Source organism: Muntiacus reevesi, chromosome 20 (assembly GCF_963930625.1).
Source record: "Muntiacus reevesi chromosome 20, mMunRee1.1, whole genome shotgun sequence".
NCBI lineage: Eukaryota > Metazoa > Chordata > Mammalia > Artiodactyla > Cervidae > Muntiacus > Muntiacus reevesi.
In genome coordinates, this window is record NC_089268.1 from 2,396,507 (window position 1) to 2,423,934 (window position 27,428).

Sequence of the window (27,428 nt, forward strand, 5' to 3'; positions counted from 1 at the left end):
CTGAAACCGACACAATACTATAAAGCAATTATCCTTCAATTAGGAAAAAAAAAAAGAAAAAACTGTAATAGCAAGCTGTACTAGTCTGCTTTCATGGGGAAGCATCCCAACAAAATTCGACTGACCATATAAAAAAAAAAATGATAATTGGAAACTTGTAGTTGACTGTCCATCAGGAAAAACAGTAATGGGAAGGAAACCTGGTCAGGTAGTATTTCAGAACAGGGAGTATTGTTTTCCTTGAAAAGTCAAATATCATTAACTGGTTTTCACCTAGATGACCCAGGAACACTGACTTTATTAGTCCCAATATTGCTACAGAGCACAGACTGGATGAACTTCACTTCTTTGTCAACATCATACATATTCTGGTACTGAAAGACATTGAGCAAGAAGATAAGTAAACAGATACTGACAGAGGCTACTCTTTGGACATTAAAGTTTTCAGGAGTAGAGCTCAAGCTGTAGCTGACCTACTCTACTTTACCCAGAACAGCATTGGAAAGTCCAACATATCATGGAGAAAAATATGGAAACCATGAGCAAAGGTTCTAGATGTGCATAAAAACTGTGAATATAATAAATCTACTGAGAATCAGAACTCCACGCTCATTAGTCCTAGACCTGCCTCTCCTGGTTTTCCTTGAGTAAAAATAGTATCTATCTTTTTATTTAACATCAGTAAATTAGTCCATTTTGGCTTTACTTTTTTGTTTTAATCTGGCAAAGGCTTTACTTGAATTTTAAAAGCAGTATATATTCTTTCTCTAGGAAAAAATGCTGTTATGCTGTGCTGTTATGCTTGGTGTAAGATATACAGTTGACTGACTTCATTTGAATCAGTATCTGAAACTGTTCTGTAGGAATCAACTAGGTATTTACAGCTATGCTTATAGAGGCTACTCTGAGTTTATACATTAGTTAGGAAGAAAGTGCTGTGATTGCAAGTTCTATATTTGCCACTCAGTGCCAACACAGACATTAGAAAAATAGGAAAGTTGTCATGAAGAAACGTCATTATGCCATCTCGTGGGATGTTTAAACTTCGCAATTCCACTCGTCTTAGGGACACTGTTTCTTCTTGGAAACCATATTAACAAGACAGTTCTCTGTATATCAACACAATTTTATGAAACTACATAAGAAAGGCTTATTATACCTTTTTCATCACATTTCCTCCAGCTCTCTAGGACCTTTAAACAGATAGTAACGAAGCCAACGGCCAGGTGTATGTGCACAGCTGACGTGACAACTGTGGGTTCTCGAGCATGCCACTAAAACCAATGTACTGAATGTTGTTTCACTAAATTAACTGTACTTATCAGGAGTCAGATAGTTTATGCAAAAGGAGAAACTTAAAAATCACTGGCAAGATGTCTCTTAGCAGCTGCACTGATATTTATAGCACTTTTAAAATAAAAATGGGCACAATCAAAATGCCCATCAACATAAAATGGTAAAATGGATAAGTAAAACATGGTACAATATGCAACAAAAAGCCACACATCCATGAAAATTAATTAAATTCAGCGATTCATAGCCACATGGCTGGATTTCAACAGAAAAAGCAAGTCACAAAAGAATGAATGCAGGTTTATCCTCTTTAAAAAGTTAAAACCAAGGCAACACAAGACAATTTATTGTTTAAAGTTACCTACATAGATGATAGTTTATAAAAAAAAGCAATATACAAAGGCTGGCTTTAAAAAAGCAGGGTAATACTTAACTAGGGGAATGAAAGTCTAGAGGAGCAACAGAAGCCTCAAGTGTTGTAGTGGTTAATTATGTAGCCAAGAAGATGCACCCATATATATTCTTTTTATGAAATATTATAGTCTTTTTAAAGTGTGTACATATGATCTATTTCACAGTAACAACTGACTCATGTTGCGGCAGTGTGTAAATATTTATGGAAAGTATCTACTCTCAAGTAGCTGTGCATTCTTAGTATGCAGTAAGTTCAATATGAAAGATGATTTGAAAAGTATTTTTCTTTTATTTTTTAAAACAAAATGTTAAAAGTATTTTATTTTGTGTCATTAAACAGTAGACACAGATTGTTCTTTCTGTATCTTTCAGTGCTTCAAAATATTTTATCTTTTAAATTACACTTCTTGGATAAATTCTTTATTTAGTTTTGAAGGAATCTGTTCCTCTCCTGAGCTATAAAACCCATCATTTAAGTGTAAAGGTTTAAAAGAGTATCTGGGTCAGAAATGTATCACATTTAGCAAACAAGAAAAGCAAGCAATCCTAACTTTTAAGCTGCTGGCCCAATTCCACCTTTCCCCATGAAGTTTGCTTTAGGGGACTTCAAAGATAAAACAACCCAATTCATGGTTGATGTACTGATTGTCAATTCTCAAGGGAGAATTTTATACTTTCTTGTTGGGCTATCAAGCTATCTCCACCATGATTCCAAACTTATTTTAGAAAAAGAAAAGTATAAAATGCAAAACAGCAATAATGTCAAAGAGGGCTTCAAGCCAAGATTAAAAATAAGTCTTACTATTGACAGTTCTAAGCTTCCAGTGGCTGAGGATTTTTCACTTGAATGCTCCAGGGATGGAGATTTATTACCCTCAGAAGTTTCCCCTCCCTGCTGGAAAAGATCCTGGATGGACTCAATCAAGGTTCACTAAGCAGGCAAAACACCCACTGACTACATCCCGAGGAGATGGACTGGTGATGTCCTGGTAAAATCCATCACTAAGCAATGAGTGACATATTAATGGGCTTCTCCTGTGGCTCAGCAGTAAACAATCCATCTGCAGTGCAGGAGATGCAGGAAACACAGACTCAATCCCTGGGTCAGGAAGATCCCCCGGAGGAGGGCATGGCAACCCACTCCATACTCTTGCCTGGGAAATCCCACGGACAGAGGAGACTGGGGGGTATGGTCCATGAGGTCGCAAAGAGTAGGACACGACTGAACACCCATGCGTGACATATTCACAGTCATTGAATTTATCTCTTCCTCTGTTGTATATAATGATGCCCTTCTGTATTAGGCAGTGGGAATAGACATCTTTTAAAAAAATTATTTATTTACTCATTTATTTTTGGTTGTGCTAGGTCTTCGTTGCAGCATATAGGTTTTGCTAGTTGCAGTGAGCAGGGGCTGCCCTCTAGTTGTGGTGTGCGGGCTTTGCATTGGGGTGGCTTCTCTGGTTGGGGTGCATGGGCTCTAAGGCCTTGGGCTTCAGCAGTTGTGGTGCATGGGCTTAGCTGCCTTAGCATGTGGAATCTTCCCATTCCAGGGATTAAACCCATGTCCCCTGCATTGGCAGAATCCCAACCACTGGACCACCAGAGAAGTCCAAGTTTCTTAAATTTTAAAATGCAGCAGACCTCCTGGGGATCTTGGTGAAATGCAGATTCTGGTTCAGGAAGTCCGGATGGCGCATCTGCATTTCTAAGCGCTTCCAGGTGATGCTGATACTGTTGGTCCATGGACCACACTTTGAGTAGCCAGGCTCTAGGCAGAAAAGAAGCCAATAGGCAGAAGAACACCCACATGCAGCAAAAAACCTGCCACGTAAAAGCTGAAGAAAAGATTGTAAGCATCATTTGGCATTAGGAAAATTCCTGAAGGCAAGGTAAGAAATAGAGATCAATGACCCTCAGTATTATCTTCACATAGAATCACCAGAAAGTACTCAAAAACCTGATGTCCAGGTCAGGCTTCCCTAGTAGCTCAGCTGGTAAAGCATTCACCTGCAATGCAGGAGACCCCAGTTCAATTCCTTGATCAAGAAACTCCCGTGGAGAAGGGATAGGCTACCCACTCCAGTATTCTTGGGCTTCCCTGGTGGCTCAGACCACATTGCAGGTAAAGAATCCACCTGAGCAGCTAAGCATAAGCACACAGCACGGAACCAGTTAAATCAGAATTTCCAGGGATGCAACCAGGCGTCAGCATTCTGAATTCTTCCAGGTGATTGCAACGTGCAACCGTAGTTGAAAACAAATGCCAAATTTAAAATCAACCTTATGATGTGCACTTTTAAACAAAGCCATCTATCCAACTTTCATTTTTAGACCACAATTTATCATCTTTGATCACTCAAAATTCCCAATGACTATAACTAAAAGAGAAAAATCATTCTTCACTATTAATTTTCATGTAAAAATATGAGCTGCCTTAGAAGGCAGGAGCAGAAAAGATAAAGATGGTTTGATTGCCAGTGCAGCCCAGTTCCTTTCACTTACCCCCCAAATAGTAGGTGTCGCCCGACTCAATCTGCCCATGCAAGGAATGAGCCATGGAGGCTGCCTCACCATCCACCATCACACTCAGGTGATTCCCTCTTGCAGATAAGGACACAGAATGCCACTGTCCATCATTTAATCCAGCACCTGGAGGTAAACAAAATGGGTTAAAACAAATCCCTACAAACCTTGTTAATACCGCAACAGAGCCAGTACTTGAAAACAATATGATGCATACCTTGGGCCACCTTCCACAGACCACCAAGGACTCACTGAAGCCCACCTAGGTCACTTAGTTGGTTGACCAATGCAGAATGCACCACAGGGGACACAGAGAGACAGAGAGAGGTGAAGGACAGATGTGGACTTGCCTGGGGGCTTCTAAGCAGGCAATTAGGTTACATGGTATGTTGGTCATGCTTATCTAGAAGAAGGTGCTACCCATGTCAGTTGGAAGAGGGCCTTGTTGAGTAAATTTTGTGGTTGCAGAGGTTCCTTGTGTTTGATCCATCAGTCGTGGACTGGCCTGTCTGGTATTTGTTTATGTAATAACAAAAACGATTAAGTTCAGTTAAGATTACTATGGCCTCTGTGCACAGTGCCAGGGATATACTTCACTTTCTCATGACTCAGTTTAGTCAAAAAGGTGCAAAAAAGTTGGGGGGGAGGCAAAGAAAGAAATCAGAATGAAAGAGTAAAGTGGAAACAACAGTGGGTCACTCATCTTGCTTTGAAAATCACAGTATTGGTTTGTGTCAGTCCTAGGGCCTTAAGAGAATAAAATTTCTATGAATGACCCTGAACAATCATGAAATCATAAAGTATTTCCAATTGCATGGCATCGGACATATTTTAGCCTCATCTAGCCCACTAATAGTTTGTGATGCTGAGAACTACAGGTATTTTCCAAAGGTGCAAGTTATAAAAATAAAAACTTATTCTCACTTTCATATATTGTCATTATCTAAAAGAAGAGAAGCGAAAAGCAAAAGAGAAAAGGAAAGATATTTCCATTTGAATGCAGAGTTCCAAAGAATAGTCAGGAGAGATAAGAAATCCTTCCTCAGCGATCAATGCAAAGATATAGAGGAAAACAGAATGGGAAAGAGTAGAGATTTCTTCAAGAAAATTAGAGATATCAAGGGAATATTTCAGGCAAAGATGGGTTCAATAAAGGACAGAAATGGTATGGATCTAACTGAAGCAGAAGATATTAAGAAGAGGTGGCAAGAATACACAGAAGAACTGTACAAAAAAGATCTTCATGACCCAGATAATAACAATGGTGTGATCACTCACCTAGAGCCAGACATCCTGGAATGTGAAGTCAAGTGGGCCTTAGGAAGCATCACTATGAACAAAGCTAGTGAAAGTGATGGAATTCCAGTTGAGCTATTTCAAATCCTGAAAGATGATGCTGTGAAAGTGCTGCACTCAATATGCCAGCAAATGTGGAAAACTCTGCAGTGGCCACAGGACTGGAAAAGGTCCATTTTCATTCCAATCCCTAAGAAAGGCAATGCCAAAGAATGCTCAAACTACCGCACAATTGCACTCATCTCACACACTAGTAAAGTAATGCTCAAAATTCTCTAAGCCAGGCTCCAGCACTACATGAACCGAGAACTTCCAGATGTTCAAGCTGGATTTAGAAAAGGCAGAGGAACCAGAGATCAAATTGCCAATATCTTCTGGATCATCAAAAAAGCAAGAGAGTTCCAGAAAAACATTTTTTTCTGCTTTATTGACTATGCCAAAGCCTTCGACTGTGTGGATCACAATAAACTGTGGAAAGTTCTGAAAGAAATGGGAATACCAGACCACCTGATCTGCCTCTTGAGAAACCTGTATGCAGGTCAGGAAGCAACAGTTAGAACTGGACATGGAACAACAGACTGGTTCCAAGTAGGAAAAGGAGTACATTGAGGCTGTATATTGTCACCCTGCTTATTTAACTTATATGCAGAGCACATCATGAGAAACACTGGGCTGGAAGAAGCACAAGCTGGAATCAAGATTGCTGGGAAAAATATCAATAACCTCAGATATGCAGATGACACCACCCTTATGGCAGAGAGTGAAGAGGAACTGAAAAGCCTCTTGATGAAAGTGAAAGAGGAGAGTGAAAAAGTTGGCTTGAAGCTTAACATTCAGAAAACTAAGATCATGGCATCTGGTCCCATCACCTCATGGGAAATAGATGGGGAGACAGTGTAAACAGTGTCAGACTTTACTTTTTGGGGCTCCAAAATCACTGCAGATGGTGATTGCAGCCATGAAATTAAAAGACACTTACTCCTTGGAAGGAAAGTTATGACTAACCTAGACAGCATATTAAAAAGCAGAGACATTACTTTGCCAACAAAGGTCCGTCTGGTCAAGGCTATGGTTTTTCCAGTGGTCATGTATGGATGTGAGAAGTTGGACTGTGAAGAAAGCTGAGTGCAGAAAAATTGATGCTTTTGAACTGTGGTGTTGGAGAAGACTCTTTAGAGTCCCTTGGACTGCAAGGAGAACCAACCAGTCCATCCTAAAGATCAGTCCTGGGTGTTCATTCAAAGGACTGATGCTGAAGTTGAAACTCCAATACTCTGGCCACCTCATGCAAAGAGTTGACTCATTTGAATAGACCTTGATGCTGGGAGGGATTGGGGGCAGGAGGAGAAGGGGATGACAGAGGATGAGATGGCTGAATGGCATCACCGACTCGATGGGCATAAGTTTGAGTAAACTCTCAGAGTTAGTGATGGACAGGGAGGCCTGGCGTGCTGCAATTCATGGGGTCGCAAAGAGTCGGACACGACTGAGCGACTGAACTGACTTATAATATTCTTAGCAGACTATTTAAAAAAATATACTGACAGTCTTTAAAAATAACAATTTAAGTATTAATAAAACATGAAAATTCATAGAATAGAATAAAAGTTTATAAAAGCATTACATTAAAGTGTATCTGTATATATTCAAACATTGGATAAAGATGGTAAAGAGTGGCAAGAAATATTCTTAAATATTAACCTTAATTTTTGGTTGCAGGAATTATGTTTTTCATTTTATGTCATTTTTACATTTTCTGTTTTTCTTTCCAAATAAGATACAATGTATTCCAGCCATAGTCACATGACATGCATGCATGCTCAGTCGTGTTTGTGTTCAACTCTTGTGACCCAATGAACTGCAGCCTTCCAGGATCCTATGTCCATGGGATTTTCCAGGCAAGAATATTAGAGTTGATTGCCCACTCTAGGTGATCTTCCTGACCCAGGGACTGAACCAGTGTCTCCTGCATTGGCAGATGGATTTTTTACCACTGAGCCACCTGGGAAGCCTATCATTTTTTTAAACTACTATTAATTCCTTCAAAGCAGTCATTGTCTCTTGAATCTATGAGATGAAGTATCTATATTTTCTTCAAGTGATGGAGCTGGAATGATAAACTAGTTGAATCACTGACTGCCCACCAATTGTGCATGACTCTAACAAGTACTACAGACCAACTTGTGGGTCTTCTACTGAATGAAAACCCAGTGCTGTATCATGCAAATGCATCAGTAAGCCTTAGGTGTCCCAGCACACTCACCCACACAGTGTGTGTGTGTTAGCTTCTACTAGCTTACTTTGTGGACATAAACAACAGCCAAGTTTCAATGAGTAACAACTAGGGTTTGTTTCTTGATCTGGCCCTAGGCCATCTGGCTTTCTTTCCTTTGTGCTCCAGGCATTCATTCAAGCAGCGCCAAGGTTAATACACAGCCCTACCCCTTGCCTCACTGCAGAGAGAAAACAGCATTTGGCAGAATCTTGCTATGGTGTTGGCAGCTTCCTCTCAGATGTGGCACAGGCTCCTTCTGCTCACGGGCCAGTGGCCAAAATGAGTTATTTGGCCAAGAGCAAGGGATTTGTCCCCTCCACAGGAGGTCGTGCAACTTGCACAACAGGCCCCAGACATGAATGCTTCAATGGAAAGGGTGGGGGCAGGAATAATTGGAATCTTTAGAAATTGTCTTGGTCAACAGGGAAGGGGGTCACAAAAAAAAAATACTTTCATTCATGGAAAAGCAACAGTGAGATGACTGCTTGACTTTTTTGATGCCATGCTCAAGAAAAAGAAATGCAAAAAGGCAAAATAGTTGTCATACAAGGCCTTACAAAGGAAGAGAAAAAGAAGCTAAAGACAAAGGAGAAAAGGAAAGATATACCCATCTGAATGCAGAGTTCCAAAGAAGAGCAAGGAGAGATAAGAAAGCCTTCCTCTGCAATTAATGCAAAGATATAGAGGAAAACAATAGAAAGGGAAAGACTAGAGATCTCTTCAAGAAAATTAGAGATACCATGGGAACATTTTATGCAAAGATGAGCACAATAATGGACAGAAATGGTATGGACCTAAAAGAAGCAGAAGATATTAAGAAGAGGTGGCAAGAATACACAGAAGAACTGTACAAAAAAGATCTTCATGACCCAGATAATCATGTTGGTGTGATAACTCACCTAGAGCCAGACATCCTGGAATGTGAAGTCAAGTGGGCCTTAGGAAGTACCACTATGAACAAAGCTTGTGGAGGTGATGGAATCCCAGTAGAGCTATTTCAAATCCTGAAAGATGATGCTGTGAAAGTGCTGCACTCAATATGCCAGCAAATTTGGAAAATTTAGCAGTGGCCACAGGACTGGGAAAGGTCAGTTTTCATTCCAATCCCAAAGAAAGGCAATGCCAAAGAATGCTCAAACTACCGCACAATTGCACTCATCTCACATGCCAGCAAACAGATAGCCAGCCCAGGTTGGATGCATGAGACAAGTGCTCAGACCTGGTAAACTAGGAAGACCCAGAGGTATGGGATGGGATGGGAGGTGGGAGGGGGGATCGGGATGGGGAACACATGTAAATCCACGGCTGATTCATGTCAATGTATGGCAAAAACCACTATGATATTGTAAAGTAATTAGCCTCCAACTGATTAAAAAAGAAGAAGAAGAAAAAAAAGTAATGCTCAAAATTATCCAAGCCAGGCTTCAACAGTACCTGAACTGTGAACTTCCAGATGTTCAAGCTGAATTTAGAAAAGGCAGAGGAACCAGAGCTCAGATTGCCAACATCAGCTGGATCACTGAAAAAGCAAAAGAGTTCCAGAAAAACATCTACTTTTGCTTTGTTGATTACACCAAAGCCTTTGACTGTGTGAATCACAATTGTGGAAAATTCTTAAAGAGATGGGAATACCGGACCACCTGATCTGCCTCCTGAGAAACCTGTATGCAGGTCAGGAAGTAACAGTTAAAACAGGACATGGAACAACAACAGACTGGTTCCAAATCAGGAAAGGAGTATGTCAAGGCTGTATATTGTCACCCTGCTTATTTAACGTATATGCAGAGTACATCACGCAAAATGCGAGGCTGGATGAAGCACAAGCTAGAATCAATATTGCTGGGAGAAATATCAATAACCTAAGATATGCAGATGACACCACCCTTATGGCAGAAAGCGAAGAACTAAAGAGCCTCTTGATGAAAGTGAAAGAGAGAGTGGAAAACTTGGCTTAAAACTCAAGATTCAGAAAACTAAGATCATGGCATCCGGTCCCATCACTTTATGGGAAATAGATGAGGAAACAATGGAAACGGTGAGAGACTTTATTTTTTTGGGCTCCCAAATCACTGCAGATGATGATTGCAGCCATGAAATTAAAAGATGTTTTCTCCTTGGAAGAAAAGCTATGACAAACCTAGACAGCATATTAAAAAGCAGAGACATTACTTTACCAACAAAGGTCCTTCTAGTCAAAGCTATGATTTTTCCAGCAGTCATGTACGGATGTGAGAGTTGCACTATAAAGAAAGCTGGGAGCCGAAGAATTGATGCTTTTGAACTGTGGTGTTGGAGAAGACTCTTGAGAGTCCCTTGGACTGCGAGGAGTTCCAACCACTCAATCCTAAAGGAAATCAGTCCTGAATATTCATTGGAAGGACTGATGCTGAAGCTGAAACTCCAACACTTTGACTACCTGAAGCAAAGAACTGACTCATTTGAAAAGACCCTGATGCTGGGAAAGGTTGAAGGCAGGAGGTGAAGGGGAAGACAGGATGAGATGGTTGGATGGCATTACCAGTGGGAGAGACATGAGTTTGAGTAGGCTGCAGGAGTTGGGGATGGACAGGAGAGCCTGGCGTGCTGTAGTCCATGGAGTTGCAGAGTGGGACACGGCTGAGGGACTGATCTGACTGACTGACTGAGCGTACTAGTAAGCTTGAATGACTCCAATCTGTACATCTTCTGGTATGTACCCATATGTTTAACTAACAAATTTTACGAATGTTAAAGGCACAGACTCTTCACAGCTCTGTAAATTTAGAAGCTAATCTTACAAATTAGAAGTTATGCTAGAGAATAGTGGGGATTTTAGTCTACCCCCCAAAATAAGTGCATATTTCTGATAGAAAGTTAACCAGTCCTATATAATTCATATTACATTTTGGTATTTACAACCCATTGACCATGTAAATCCATGTCCTTCAAATGCTCTTCAAACCAGCTTTTTTCTTCTTCTTCTTCCTGCTGGATCTCTCATTAACGACTTGGACTCAAGATACACTTGGGGCATCCCTCATAGCTCAGTTGATAAGAATCTGCCTGCAATGCAGGAGACCTGGATTTAGTTTCTGGGTGGGTAAGATCTCCTGGAGAAGGAAATGGGAACCACTCCATTATTCTTACCTGGAGAATCCCATGGACAGAGGAGCCTGGCAGGCTACAGTCCATAGGGTCGCAAGAGTTGGACACAACTTAGGAACTTAACTACCACCACCAAAATCTACTGGGGGCTTCCCCTGTGGCTCAGCAATAGTCTGCTGGGAATGTAGGCACTTCGGTGACACGGGTTTGATCCCTGGGTCAGGAAGATCACCTAGAGGAAGTAATGGAAATCCATTCTAACATCCACTCCAATCTAATCCACTCCAAACAACTGTTTCCTGGAGAAGGAAATGGCAACTCACTCCAGTATTGTTGCTGGAGAATTCCAAGCCCAGAGGAATTGGTGGGCTATAGTTCGTAGGGTCACAAGGAGTCGGGCATGACTTGGCACACATGTAAGATTCACTTGAGCCGGAAATGTTTCCAGGATGACCCAGAAGGTCAAAGATCCTGCTATGAAGCAGCTAAAATTTTGTTTTTCTCATACTGTTAAATATTAGTTATAATACATCCCAAAACATTTTCACTTTCAGGAAGGGGATAGCTTTAAAGTCACTAGTTAAGACCACCATGTGCAGACAGTAAAAATGCTGCACTCTTGCCTTTTGTTTCTTATTGGTGAGGTCAGAAACATTTTCAAATATTCAACACTTGTTCATGAAAATTCATGAGAAAAGTTGAAAACTAGAATATGGAGGATTCAAGTTAGACATATATTATGAAACTGAACCTGAAATAAAGTTTTGAAAGAAGTTCTGTAGTCTTAGAGCTAAAGAGGATGAACCAGAAAAAAAAAAAAAAAAAAATCTCTACATGTTCTTTGCAGCCCTATCACTTGGAGTTTCTCTTAATTGTTATATCGTATACCTGTCAGTATAATAACTATATTCACTTAAAATCTGTCATTAAAACCTAGTTTAATTTTGTGAAATATTTCCTTTCTCTCTCTCACCCAACCACCTTTTCCTTCCCTCTCTCTCTGTCTCTCTCTCGTTCTCTATCTAGCACAGGGGTCCCCAACCTCTGGGATCTAATACTTGATGATCTGAGGTGGAGTTGATGTAATAACAGTAGAAATAAAGTGCACAATAAATGTAATACACTTGAATCATCTTGAAACCATCCTCCCCACCATGTCTGTGGAAAAACTGTCTTCCACAAAACCAGTCCCTGGTGCCAAAAAAAGGCTGGGACTGCTGATCTAGCATATTGAGGTATTTCACAGGAGAATTTGCAGAAAGCACTCCAGAATATCTTGAATTTGTAGATGTCATCCGTCTATGTGATACAAGACTGTTCTTAGTAAAAATTAGCCATTTAAATTTAAAAACAAAATGAAGGCATTTATATTCATTGTCTCCTCTCCATTATAAATCTCATCCTTTGTTTTTCTTCAGTGTGATTTCAAGTTGGCCCACTTCTGATGAAAGGACAGTCTGTTTTCCAGGAAACATGATTTGTCAAAGGATGGATGGAGACCAGAAAATAGATTTTGGACTTCTGATTTGTGCAATTATAAATATGATGCTAATTCTACCACACCCTTCCAATCCCTCTAAAGGCCTCAATCTTGGGGGTGACGCCATGGTTGTAGTGCTAGTGTTGAAATATTGATAACTAATGGTTGTTGTGTTATTACTGATTGACACTTTGGTGCCAAGGGTTTAGATATGATATATACCTGCATTCTCACCATAACACTTATTAGTGTCATTTTAAAAATGAAGACTCTGAGGCTTCATGAGAACAAGTGGGCTGCTTATCAAAGGCAGATCTGGAAACGTGCATGGGAGAGGAGTCCTCTCACACCCCACCTCATAAATCAAATAACTTATTCTAATAACAGAGGATAATGATCACAGCACTACACACAACTTGGCAAAGGGTAGACTTGTGTCTTTTCTTATAAAGGGTGAATGCAGACATTCATTTTTTTCCTTTTCCTTTATTGCTCCCACTTTTTCTGTTTCTATGACCCACTTCCTTAGCCCTGCCCCAGGAACACACATGCACCAGAATCTACACTTCTGGTACATTTTTCCAGCTCTTTAGAACTATCATGAGATAACTATTAGGAAAAATTATCTCCAATCTGGAAATAGGATACAAGATGCCTTTTCAATATCATTCAATGAAATTAAGTTTCAATTTGGTACACATTTGAGTACTTGATACAACATTTAAAGTGAAAAAATTTTGCATCTACTTCAACTGCATTAAAGATTCCCCTTCAAATGCTGCTAAAGCAAGAAGCAAGCATCACGAGTTTACCTTCAGTTTGCTTCTGAAAAATGGCACATTACACTGTAAAACCTTTAACACTGGTGCAATAAAATACTTATGTGCTGTGTCAGTGCCAGCTTACAAAAAATTCAATACCTGACACATACATGTGTATTGGGGGAAGGGCAGTGTGCACCCACATGAACGACACTAAAAAACTATCTCTTTTAGTTCATATTGCATGTAAATTATGCATGCATGCTAAGTTGCTTCAGTCATGTCTGACTCTTTGCAACCCTATGGACTGAAGCCTGCCAGCCTTCTGTGTTCGTAGGATTTTCCAGGCAAGAATACTGGAGTGGATTGTCATTTCCTCCACCAGGGGATCTTCCTGACCCAGGAATTGAACCCACATCACCTGTGGCTCCTGCATTGCAGGCAGATGGTTTACCGCTGAGCCAAGATTTAAGCAATTGACTGAATCTGAGCTGACACTGTCAACTCAGTTTATTTGCATGCTGATCATTATATATATATATATTTTTAATTTATAAAAAGAAAGGAAAATTTAGTCTCTATTTCTAGCTTTTCAGTCCCAAGCTGATAACCATAGATCAGACAAGGCAGGCCTTCCACATTAAGCCTTCAAAGAATGACATGCCATGAGTCCACCTAGGTTTAAATTTTATCAGTTTTAAATGTAAAGCAGTCCCCAAAGTTCAAAAATAACACGACTCAGAAGTGAGTCGAGAAATAAATAGGTTCTTCTCAGAAAACTATAGAACATTCACCCACTTAGAAGCAGCCTCACTAAAAACAAGTAGGAACAAAGGAAGCGAAGGCTCAGACATAAGAAAGAAAAGTAACATAATATTTTGAAAATCAATGTGTATATAGGTTTAAAAAACAGTTCAAAGAAATCTATTTTCTTAAGACTCCTTAGAATAGTCTAATGCCTTCTAGTAACTAAGTTTACTTCTAGGTTCTAACTCAAACTTAAATATTTTTTTTCTTTTATTAATTTTTGATTAAAGTATAGTTGGTTTACAATGTGTTAACTTCAAGTGTGCAGCAAAGTGATTCATATACACACACGTGTCTATATCTATATATGTATAAATATACATATTCATTTTCATATTCTTTTCCCTCATAGGTTATTACAAAATGTTGAGTAAACTTCCCTGTGCTGGAACAGTAGCTCTTTGATGGTCATCCATTTTTATTAATAGTAGTGAATATCTGTTAATCCCAAACTCCTAATGTATCCCTCTCCCTCTTTCCCCTTTGGTAACCACACGTTTATGATCATTTATTTTTAAACTTTTTAATAATTATGCGATGTCACACTGACTGACACATCAACAGCCTGGAGTTACCCATTTCAAAAGAAAAAGCAATCTAGTTCTCTCTAGTAGGATTACGAATATCTTATGTATCCAGCTATTCATTTATTTTAAAGATTACCCATCTTAGGTTTACATGCAAGAAGATACAGTCACAACGAAGACCCATGCGTTATCTCAGGGGGACGTTCGTTACCTGCTGTGATGTCCCTGGCTGGGTGTCCCGGCTGGGAGAGACTCAGCTTGAGTTTTCCATCACTAAGAACAAGGGTGAGAGCTCCTGAGCTACGCTGAAGCTGACTGGCCAGCAGCAGTCCTGCTCTGTTCCATGTTCGAAATTGGAAGATCACAGACACTTTGTCCTCTCCGGAAGCGCCCGGCAGCACCAAGTGACTCTTGGAGCTCAGAAAAGTCACGGGGACAGTCTGCGTGTGTGAGCAGGAGAAGGACACGTTTCCCTGTGAACACAGTGAAACAGGCTTTAGGAACACACAGTCGGAATGCTTCCATTTCACAGACAACAGATTTTCCAAGACTTGCTGAATCTCTTATCAACAATTCAGCAATCTATGATTTTTAAAATGAGGCTTCCCCATCAAACTTAAATCCAGATTTATGTTGTAGGTCCTTTGAAGCACTGTTCAAGGACTTCCCCGGTAGCCCAGTAGTTAAGAGTATGCCTGTCAATGCAGGGGACATGGGTTCGACTCTTAGGAACTAAGATCCCACATCCCGTGGGGCAACTAAGCCAACTGCAATCTGTGGGCCCTAGGTCCCACGCTCTGCAACAAGAGACACCACCAAAATGAGAAGCCCATGCAATGCAATTAGAGAGTTGCCACTACTCACCGCAACTAGAGAAAGCCCGTGCATGCACAGCAATGAAAGGGCAATGAAGGCCCAGTGCAACCAAAAATAACTAAATATAAAAATGAAAAGAAAAAGTGCTGTTCAGTTGGGCAAACCTATTTCTGAGTCTCTGAGGAAATGTCCATCTCCATTACCATGCACTTGCAAAGGAATCCTGAGCCACATCTTTCCCAGACTTAATACTGGGTGTGCAAGTTATGGTCTTTCCAGTAGTCATGTACCAATGTGAGAGCTGGACCATAAAGAAGGCTGAGCACCAAAGAATTGATGCTTTAGAATAGGGCTTGAGAAGGCTAAAAAGTCCCTTGGACAGCAAGGAGATCAAACCAGTCAATCCTAAAGGAAATCAACCCTGAATATTCATTGGAAGGACTGATGATGAAAGGCCTGTACTTTGGCCCCCTGATTGAAGAGCTGACCCACTGGAAAAGACCCTGAGGCTGAGGGCAGGAGGAGGAGTGGGCGACAGAGGGTGGGAGATGGCTGGACGGCGCCGTAGACTCAATGGACATGGATCTGAGCAGACTGTGGGAGAAAGTGAAGGACAGGGAGGCCTGGCGTGCTGCAGTCCGCGGGGCCGTGAAGAGGCTCGGCTGTGACTGAACAGTGGCGGCATGCCAGGCGTGGGACACAGCATAAGGGACAGGCGCCTCTCCTGAGGCGCTGGACGCTTTTCCCATCGTGAAGCTAGCACCAAGGGTCACCGACTCCAGGAGCTTTCCTGTGCCTGTCTCGACTATGCAAACGTGATTGTAGGTGTGTCCCTCAGGCGATTGCTACATCTGACTATAGGCAGGGCATGTGCTTTGCAAGTCTGAAGATAAGAATGTGGCCAGGTTGGTCCTGCCACAGGTAGGCTGGTCGCTTCTCTGAACTTCTTACAAACCAAATCACCCAAGGCTACCACCCAGCCTGAGATCGGATCTGTCTAGCAGGCTGTTTTTATTTGTATATAATTCTGTTTTTAAAGGTATTCTTAATCCTCACAATATGTCTACTGCTCCAGGAACAGACTATTTTTAATCATAGTGCTTGGACAGGACAGGCTCAATATAATTCCAATTAAACCCTCTACAAGAATTTTGTCTGAAGATAAAAACTTTTCTATAGATTTCAGATAGCAGAATACATACTCAAACATTACTCTTCCTCTCCAAAAGATAATAATGCAAATAAAAAACCAGTGAGACAGAACTGACCAGATAGCAAAGCATACTGTGAAGTTACTGTAAGCAAATCAGTGTGTTATTGGTGTAGGAACAGACATAGCAGTGAGACGGAAGAAGGGACTCACAAAAAGATCTGAGAGTATATGTTATATGTGGATACATAATATTAACATAATACACATAATATATACAAAATATATATTATAATATATGATATAAATGATATAATATTAAGAACAAAGGGTCACCTATCAAATATAAAACTGTCTTGTAAATTGACCAAAAATTAAAGAAATAAAATAAAAATTAGGCAAAAGAATAAGAGTGAACAATGATCAGAAAAACAAGTCCAAATGGACAAAAAAAAGGTGAGAAGATTATTTAATTCACCAGTAGTTCCATAAACACAAAGTAACAAAGAGATATTAGTTCATGTTCCTTGAGCTGGCAGGGGTATATGAGGGCTGGCTGAGATGTGATGGAAGGTTCTAACATACATTGCTGGTGGAAAATGTCATTCTATAGTTTTTTGGAAAGCAATCCAACAACATTTATTAAAATGTAAAACTATATAAAACTTGTGACCAAGAAATTCTACTTCTGGAATTTTATCTCATGAAAAGGGAAGGCCCTGTACTGAGCATACATGTGCAACTGTCAGCTTATAGTGGTAAAAAAAATCTAGATAAAGCAAATGCCCTGAGTAGGAAATGACTAGATAAATAATGGTACGTTTTCCTAATGGAGAGTGATGTAGACATTCTAATGTAGAACTATTTCTGATAATGGAAAAGAATTCCTACAAGGTATTGTTGAATCAAAAAATCTAGATGGAGAAAAACTTTTATAAAATGATTTTTTGGTAAACAATGTCAAATGTGGAAGCATACAGATTCATAAATAGATGTGTGAGTATGACTCTATCTATCTGTAGAGGATTCCATTACTATGGACCAAACAAGGAAGGACAGATGTTAGCTTAGTAACATCCCAGCTTGACAGAGGGACTGTAGCCATGTGGAGAATATGGAGAAAGAAGGAAGAAACATATTGAAAAGAAAAACACTGCATTAAAATGCCTTAATATGATTATACTTTAACATTTTTGTGGAACTATTCACCTATTTCCACAAACACAGAAAAATTAAACCACACATAAACTAAAAAAGTACAGTAGGCTTTCTGTATGCCCAGGTTCTGCATCCTCATATACAACAAACCAACCAGGAAAATATTTAGAAAGAAAGATTTCAGAAAGTTCCAAAAAGCAAAACTTGAACTTGACCAGCACCAGCAACTAATCACATAACAATTGCATTGTATTTACAACTATTTACATATCATTTACATCATGTTAGGTACTATATATAATCTAGAGTTGATTTAAAGTATATGGCAGGATATGACTAGGTTATATGCAAATACTGTGCCATTTTATACAAGGGACTTGAGCATCCTTGGATTGCTCCAACTCAGGGGTCCTGGAACCAATTCCCCAAGGATATCTAGGGATAACTATACACATGATTTGTACCTTCCCTGCCTTCAGAAGAGGTATATTTTAAAGCTGAATGAATCAAACTGCAGTTCCCTTTTCTCTTGAACTTGCATATAGGTTTTCTTACCATGATGAGGACCTGTGGCTTCTGTTTCTTGGACAAATCAATGATATCCACTCCATTATAATAGAGATTTTCAAAGCAGCCATGAAAGTTTTTATGTGGGAATGTCACTGATTTTCCATGTCCAGGAATCCCTCCGAAGCTGATCTTAGAAAGAAAAAAATGACATAAATAACATTGTTTAATGATTTTCTGATTATCTGCCTAAACATGTATGATTAGCAGGCATAGTGGTAATTGTCTCAAATCTGCTTGGCATTATTTTATATTATCATGCTAATTTAAAAGGAGGTTTTATATGTATTTACCAAGGCTTTATTTATTACACTGAGATAAATATATTAAATGTCCTTCCTACAATTTGCTGCTATTCATATAGTTCTGTCATTTTTGTTGATGGGGAATATTGATCTTTATGCCCACAGTAAATCTCGATTTGTGTGACAAGGCAGCCTACTGTGAGGATATTCTACTTTATAAACTAGACTATGGGATCCTGCTCTTCGCCACGACTCTGACAGATTAGAATTACAAAGCCACTAATAATATCATTTAAGACCAGAATCGCCAACTGGTCCCTGCTGCTGAGGCCACTCATACCAAGTGAATGTTGAAACCTGGTTTGCTGACAGATGTGCTCAGCAGAACTGGCAGAACAAGCAATGCATTTCAGTGTATGTTAGAGACACATGGGCAACATGCTGCAAATACTGTCAGGTGTTTAAAAACCCCAAGAAACAGTATTCTGAGATGTGTGCACCTGGCTTTTTTTGTTACTTAAAAAATTCAGATTGGAATATACGTGGATTACTTCTCTAAATTATCCTAGGTAGCTAATTCTGTTTAGGATTGCCCTAAAATAAAGAAATCTCGAAGTTAATATTTGCAGTCAAACACCAGATGAAATACAGAGGAACTGTGTGAACAAATGCATTTAAAAATATTCTTTGTTGAACTGGTAGCTCTTCATGTATGGATTTCCTAAATTTAACAATTATTTACTCTCATGTGAAGACTAACATCTGTAAGGAATAAAATGTCTCAATAGCTTGAGTATGTATCTTCTAGTGTGAAGTTACCACACATAAGAAATATTTGATCAGAATTCTGAATTAGTAGGAAAGGGAATTTTTCAATGTAGTAGTATTTTCTATAGAAGATTATGCTGCAATCAAATGATAAAATCTGTAATACTTAAAAAGTCATTTCACACCTTATAATCGAGATCCACATAGCTGGACTCTCCTTTCGCCCGAAAATGATGAGTGTGCGTGTCCACAGTGAAGTTGACATCTGTACTGAGGAGCTCAATGAGAACAGAATGCCAGTGTTCATCATCCAGCAAACTGCCCAGCATGAGAGCATCCGGCGAGGGCGAGCTAGCATGACCTGAAAAGGAAAAAGTGTAAATGTACCGTTCCATCTAGCTCAATACCATGATCAATGCTTTCAGGTTTAGCATTTCTCACATCAGTTACACTTTCCTTACATTCTTTTATCCCAAGGACTGGCAAGTTGCATTTACCTTAATCTTAAATACAATCTTCTTTGATATTGAGTAACATCTTCTATCTAACTTGTTTTATTATTATGTACTGAATATTCATTTTTCTTGAAAATATTTTCTTCCTAGGTCTTCACTCATAGGACTACTTCAAAAGTTTATGATAAGCCACCCTTGTCATCATGATATTATCAGGTTATTTATTGAGCATCTGCTACTGATCTTACATGATTATCAAGAAATAAAACTTTTTACATAAAAGCATGCTGAAGATCACACATGTTGTTCTTAGTAGAGCTCAACTATGTGACTTAGTAGAGGTGACCATGTGTCCATTTGCCTGAGCAGCTCTGGTCTTCAGAATAATTATTTATAGGGTCTGCTTTCTTTCACAAAAGTGTTCTTTTTTTATTGTATGCTTGTTTTGTTTTTTAAAGAAAGGCAGACTGCCACATGGAAAGCCTCATCTAGATGTGTCTGGAGTCTTGGAATCTTGACGACCCCACGTTCTCCTGCAAATGGACCTTGAGAGCTTGTTTTGAGGTTCTAGCAAAGAAGCAAAACTATGTATATACCCTTGACCAGCGAACGGCCCTCCTCTAAGAGGAGAAAGCGGTCTTCCTCAACCAAGAGCACAGCTTTGGGAGGAACGCACGTGGAGCTATGAGGGAGGAAAGGAACACCTTTCTAGCCAAGCCAGATCACCCTCACATCCAAAAGTACTCTTGTTTTAAATTAACTACTTAACTGTGAAGAAAAATTCATCATAAAAGATACTTTCATCTAAATAGTATTTCCCGAAACACATTTTTTTTTTACCTGAATTAAGGAATAAGATGAGTTTTCCTTTAACTAACTCCAGGGTGATGTGTTTGTCATTTGATCCTTCTCTGTGGAGTAGAATCCCATTGTTCTCTCTGGTTTTAAATTTCAGAGAAATAACTTCTTTGATTGGATTTATGGATTTATGATTAAATGTGTACAGCAAAGAATTCTTCCCATCAAAATGAACCATCTCAGATCCTACAATGGAAGACATTAAAATGTGGTCTAATTATAATATAGTCTTATCAGTGCATTGAAATGTGTAAGTCAACACACACATATACATACATAGCATATCTCTGGCTTGTTTAACATATCTAACGTATTTGGCATATCTCAACTCCACTGTTTGCCTTTTCTCACATCTTCCCCAAAATGTATCATCTAGAAATGTTGATTAATTTCAATTTCTCCTATCTTTTACTGGCCTATTTCCATCCTGTAAATAACAAAGATTAGGAAAAAAGTTAAAGTCAATTTCCCCTGAATAAAATCTCCCTGTACATTTAATAATCATTCAACATTTCTGTTTTTCTTAAAAGCTATACTAGTTCTCACAGACTGGTAAGAAATTAAATATCAGTGTCACTCGTGTAAATGGCTTAATTATTTCTGAACCAGGAACTCTGACTTTTAACAATTCTCACATAAGCACTCACTTTAATATATTTTTGTCTGGCCATAAAAGACACACATAAAGACATCAGATATACTAAATACTACTGCAGACCATATTAAAGGGCTCTCAGTAAACAGGCATGTGTTTTTATCACAACATTTTGGTCCAGGGACAGCACAAAAGGGCAGCCTGTTTTGTGTTGCATCTTAAGTGCACTAAGAAGATTGTTCTGCTACAGCCAGTCATTGCCACACTGTTGCCATGTACTCTGTGTCTAACCTGTACATGGACCTGCATTTCATTCAGGTTAACTATTTCCAGGGCTTCCCTTGTGGCTCAGCTGGAAAAGAATCTGCCTTCACTGCAGGAAACCTGGGTTCGTTCCCTGGATTGGGAAGATACCTGGAGAAGGGAGAGGCTACCCACTCCAGTATTCTGGCCTGGAAACTCCTGGACTGTAAAGCACATGGGGTTGCAAAGAATCCAACATGAATGAGCAACTTTCATTTCTTTCAATCTTTGGGCTTTCCTGGTGGCTCAGACAATAAAGCATTTGCCTGCAATGCAGGAGACCGGGGTTCGACCCCTGAGTCAGGAAGATCCCCTGGAGAAGGAAATGGCAACCCACTCTAGTACTCTTGCCTGAAAAATTCCATGGATGGAGGAGCCTGGTGGGCTACAGTACATGGGGTCACAAAGAGTCGGACACGACTGAGCGACTTCACTTCACTTTAACTATTTCCAGAAAACCCTTGATATTCACAACTTAAAAAGAATCATCCATTTTGAGCAGGTACCTTTTGAAAATGTGGAAGTTTGATTCACATCAGTCAGTTCAGTTCAGTCGCTCAGTGGACGGAACTGAACTTATTGCAACTTATTGCAACTTATTGCAACCCCATGGACTGCAGCATGCCAGGCTTCCCTGTCCATCACCAACACCCAGAGCTTACTCAAAACTCATGTTCATCAAGTCGGGGATGCCATCCAACTATCTCACCCTCTGTCATCCCCTTCTCCTCCCACCTTCAATCTTTCCCAGCATCAGGGTCTTTTCAGATGAGTCAGTTCTTCCTATCAAGTGGCCAAAGTATTGGAGTTTCAGCTTCAGCATCAGTCCTTCCAGTGAACATTCAGGACTGATCTCATTTAGGATGGACTGGTTGGATCTCCTTGTAGCCCAAGACACTCTCAAGAGTCTTCTCCAACACAATTCAAAGCATCAGTTCTTCTGCACTCAGCTTTCTTTATAGTCCAACTCTCACATCCATACATGACTACTGGACAAAACAAAGCCTTGACTAGACAGACCTTTGTTGGCCAAGTAACGTCTCTGTTATTTAATAGGATATATAGGCTGGTCACAGCTTTTCTTCCAAAGAGCAAGTGTCTTTTAATTTCATGGCTGCAGTCACCATCTGCAGTGATTTTGGAGCCCAAAATAATAAAGTCTCTCACCGTTTCCATTGTTTCCCCAACTATTTGCCATGAAGTGATGGGACAAGATGCTGTGATCTTAGTTTTCTGAGTGTTGAATTTTAAGCCAACTTTTTTACTCTCCTCTTGCACTTTCATCAAGAGGCTCTTTAGTTCTTCCTCACTTTCTGCCATAAGGGTGTTATCATATGCATATCTGAGGTTATTGATATTTCTCCCAGAAATCTTGATTCCAGCTTGTTCTTCTTCCAGCCCAGCGTTTCTCATGATGTATTCTGAATATAAGTTTAATAAGCAGGGTGACAATATACAACCTTGATGTTCTCCTATCTCAATTTGGAAACAGACTGTTGTTCCATGTCCAGTTCTAATTGTTGCTTTCTGACCTGCATGCAAATTTCTCAGGAGGCAGGCCAGGTGGTCTGGTATTCCCATCTCTTTAAGAATTTTTCAGTTTGTTGTGATCCACGCAGTCAAAGGCTTTGGTGTAGTAAATAAAGCAGAAGTAGCTGTTTTTCTGGAACTCTCTTGCTTTTTCAATGATCCAATGGATGTTGGCAATTTGATCTCTGGTTCCTCTGCCTTTTCTAAATCCAGCTTGAACATCTGGAAGTTCACGGTTCACATACTGTTGAAGCCTGGCTTGGAGAATTTTGAGCATCATTTTGCTAGGACGTGAGATGAGTGCAATTGTGAGATAGTTTGAACATTCTTTGGCATTGCCTTTCTTTGAGATTGGAATGAAAACTGACCTTTCCCAGTCCCATGGCCACTGCTGAGTTTTCCAAATTTGCTGGCCTATTGAGTACAGCACTTTCACAGCATCATCTTTTATGATTTGAAATAGCTCAACTGGAATTCCATCACCTCCACTAGCTTTGTTCCTAGAGATGCTTCCTAAGACCCACTTGACTTCACATCCTAGGATTCCTGGCTATAGATGAGTGATCACGCCATTGTGGTTATCTGGGTCACGAAGATCTTTTTTGTATAGTTCCTCTGTGTATTCTTGCCACCTCTTCTCTTTGATTCACATACAAATGTAAAATATATAAACACTGAACTCTGTCTCAAAGCCATATAATCAAACAATTATTCTTTGTTGCATAATTAAATAAACATGATTAATGAAAACATAATTATGTTAAATTCAAATGTGTCCCTTAGAGTATTAGATAATAATAAACTAATGAAAACTTGTTAGCAAAGAATTTAAATGCTTTCACATTTTTGCAGTACGGTTTATGTGTCACTGAAAGACAATGCTAATAATTAAGGCTTATTTTTGCAGTCAGCTAATAAATTTTTTTCTGTAAGTGATTTTCTCAGGATTATGTTGATTGAATTATTTTTTTCCTCATCTTCCCTCTTGCTGTATTGCTTTGTAATAGTAATACTCATCTTCTAGGGCTCAGAATCTCTTGGAGGGTTTATTAAACACAGACTGATAAGTTCCATCTCAGGGTTTCTGACTGACCAGGTGTGTGTGTGGAGGGGGTGGGGGGTGGGGAGGAGCGACCCTGAGTATTTGGGTTTCTAAAAAGTCTCCTGTGATGTTGACGTGGCTGATCTGTGCCTATATTTTGAGAATCACTGCTCTAAAGCACCTAAATTATATTTCCCGGAATATTCTCCTCAGGCAAAATGGAGTCATGAAAAATGTATTATGTAATAGAAACACAAAAACATGGCTTTAAAAAATTTCTTTTTTCTTAATGTTTGGACTCTATTTCTAATGTGATCACTAATACTAGCTTCTAGAACAATTAACCATATGAGGGTCATCAAATTATATTTTATGAGGCATATTTAACATGCATTTTGACAGATTTTTTTAAGCCTAAAGTGACTAAATTATAATACAGATATGCAACCACTTAAAAATCATGTATCTTGTAACAGTTTAACTAAAATTTTAAATGATAATAACTTGAGCTCAATTGAAGAGGTTACTAAAGAGATAAAATTCAAAATTTGTTTTTAGAAATCCAGACTTTTAAGCTTCCCTTCATCTGAAACCATCCACATCTTGCTTTAGCCTGTTATTGTACAGTCTCATAAACTAATGTTTCAAGATTTGTTTAAAAAGAATCAACCTTGAAAACAAAGAAGAGGTGGCAGAGAGTACAAGGACCTGCAAAGCCAAAAGCATTTGCTGGCTGATCTTTTACAGAAGTTTGCCATCCTCCACTCAGCAGAAGCACGTAGCGATTACTCCTGAACCTGGCTCCTGATGGTTAAGCAGTAAGAAAGAACTCACAACCAGACGTTTTGTGACTTTTCTATAATTGAAAAATCAAAAATCCTATTTTATATAGGAAATCACAAATGTCATTATTTTGTTGACTTTCCTATTACATAATTCAATATACTCTGATTATTCTTGAATATATATTTTATGAGGTAAAGAATAGGTCAATATTTCTGCTCCTGGCTATATATTTCTGTGTATAATATAAAAGACTGGTTTCTATACACAGTCTTCCATAGCCTCAAATTCAAATTTGGCAAGGATTTTGCTTTGGCATAATGAAATTTTCTTATTAAAAGACCACTTCTTTCCATCTTCCCTATGCCCCAACCCCAAACTAATTTCCGTCCATTCCACAAGCACAGCTTTATTTTCAGTTGATGCTGATGCAAATATCACAAACTCTGCTGGATGCTGGGACAAAACAGGAAGGGACAGACATGGCCCAGCCCTCCTGGAACTGACAGTTCTTCCCTCACTTTCTCATTTCTACTACCATGAGAAAACAGATTGCACCTGTAATATTGAATGTCTTACTGTGGGTTGCTAGGAAACTACAGTGACAAGGAAATGTCTTAGAGCTCAGAATGGAGATAGGAGAAACACAGACTCTTCTCTGTTGAAAGGGTTTGGAAAGAAAGAATGCAAAGAATCAAGGTCATCTAGATATCAAACTATCACAGAACAAATACTCTTTATACAGAATTTACACATAGGCATTGGAAAGTCGCCAACCATGGTTCAAAAACTGGGCTGCAGTGTTAAGCAAGAAGCCCTCCAGGTAAGCCCATGCAACAAATAAGAATACACATGATCACACAGAATATTCAGATTGGAAACTCAGTTATAATAAGCCTCATCAAACAGAATTTATTTTATAAAATATCATTCACTACCAAGTATTCATAAACTAATCGGAATATTTGAAAACAAATTGGCAAGTCAATATATATGTATATTTTAAAATTTAGCACTAAATACTGAAACATGATTTGAAAAAGCTATCGATTTAAAAATGCAAAACTTTTAAAGATAGTCATATTTTGGGATATAGTATTTTGTTCAGTAAGTCAGCAGCAATGAGCTCTCCAAGTATGAATGGGGGAGACCCCTAGGTGGTCCTCCTTGAGTTTAATCTCCACTAAGTAGAGGCTCCCTTGAGCTTCAAATCACCAATCATGCCATGACCTGCAGAAGCCAGCTTTCATGTCTCAGGGCTTACTGGTGATGAATGCTAAGATGAACTCGTTTCCACCAGCCCCCTAAGCATAAAATTGTTGCTACTGTACTCCTATAAGAAAAAATCAAATGCTATATGCCCACAACTAATACAAATAATCCACTAAATTTATTTGAATGAAAACACCAAAATAATGCATTAAATTACCACTTAGCATCATACTTAACTTTTACAAGAAATCCTCATATTTATAAAATGCTTTTGTATGTAATTCAATTATTTAAACAATTGGGGTACTTGACACAGAAGTCACTCATTACGTGTTAAAACAGAAAGCAATAATTCCCTATATTGTAAGAGTACAGAACCTACATTCCAGAAAGAGTAGGGGAAATGTGATATTTAGCTGAAAAATAGGAAGTGTTTTTCCATTGTCACATGTTATAAACATTTGCTTTATTAACTGAGGCTATATTTTGATAAATGCATCAGTAACAATATTATTAAAGAAAACCCCACATATGCTTGCCATTTTATCAGTAGGGAGAATAAGTTAGTGCTGATATATTTAGAGCCTCTGGATCTGGTCCCACAAACAGCCATTCATTACATAGAACAGTTGCTCAGAGACATTAAGATCAGGTTTATAAACATTGACACATGGTGCGGTTGTTACATAGAACATTTTTCACTGCAACAATCAACATATTTTTTTTAAGTAAAATAAACACAAGGTTTTAAAACAGGCAAGTACATGTTCTACTCCCTTCTTCTCTTCCCTCTTAACTCATTTGATTTTCAGTGGACGACTTGACACAGGAGAGAAGTGCCACATGGATGACCGTAGACCCCAATGGGGGTCCCCATTCTGTGCCTATCGAGGCTACGTTTCTGGATTCAGGAACTATGTCCCTCATTTCTCCTCCCCTCCTTTCCTCTCTGCCTTTCTTCCCTCTCTCACTCCAGCAATAAACACAGTGATGAACATAAAGCTACATCACAACTGTGGGGCTGATATGACACAGTACGCCAAGGGAAGACTTGAGGATGACACTGAATATGAACGTGTGGAGTCAGGAGAGACTCAAAAGACAACCAACAGCTTCACTAAAGAAATGATGGTGAAACATGGAGAATTATCCAGACGTCTGTGGAGAAGGCAATGGCATCCCACTCCAGTACTCTTGCCTGTAGAATCCCATGGAGGGAGGAGCCTGGTGGCTGCCGTCTACGGGGTTGCACAGAGTCAGACACGACTGAAGCGACTTAGCAGCAGCAGCAGCAGCCAGATGTGTGGGGCTTCAGAGACCTGTATCAAGGACGTCACTTGGAATTGGTCAGACTGTATGTAAATGTTGAAAACATGAAATGGGATGAAAGCTCAGAGACCAATTTTGGGTAGAATATAGAGCCTAGAACAAGTACATAGGAAAAGTTAACATTGAATGGATGGGAATGCTAGAGAGGGGAAAG

At 39.3% G+C, this 27,428-nt stretch overlaps 1 protein-coding gene across 1 annotated transcript in view; it reads right to left on the reverse strand.

Annotated features, from left to right (window-relative positions):
* LOC136151439 (contactin-associated protein-like 3) overlaps positions 1-27,428 on the reverse strand; it is a 160,525-nt gene that overhangs the window by 81,693 nt on the left and 51,404 nt on the right. The window contains exons 3-7 of the mRNA XM_065912556.1: positions 20,463-20,666; positions 19,353-19,528; positions 18,143-18,286; positions 14,675-14,936; positions 4,213-4,359 (exon numbers count right to left, since the gene is read on the reverse strand). Of these exons, the coding sequence (XP_065768628.1) occupies positions 4,213-4,359; positions 14,675-14,936; positions 18,143-18,286; positions 19,353-19,528; positions 20,463-20,666 (933 nt within the window). The remainder of the gene's footprint in view (positions 1-4,212; positions 4,360-14,674; positions 14,937-18,142; positions 18,287-19,352; positions 19,529-20,462; positions 20,667-27,428) is intronic.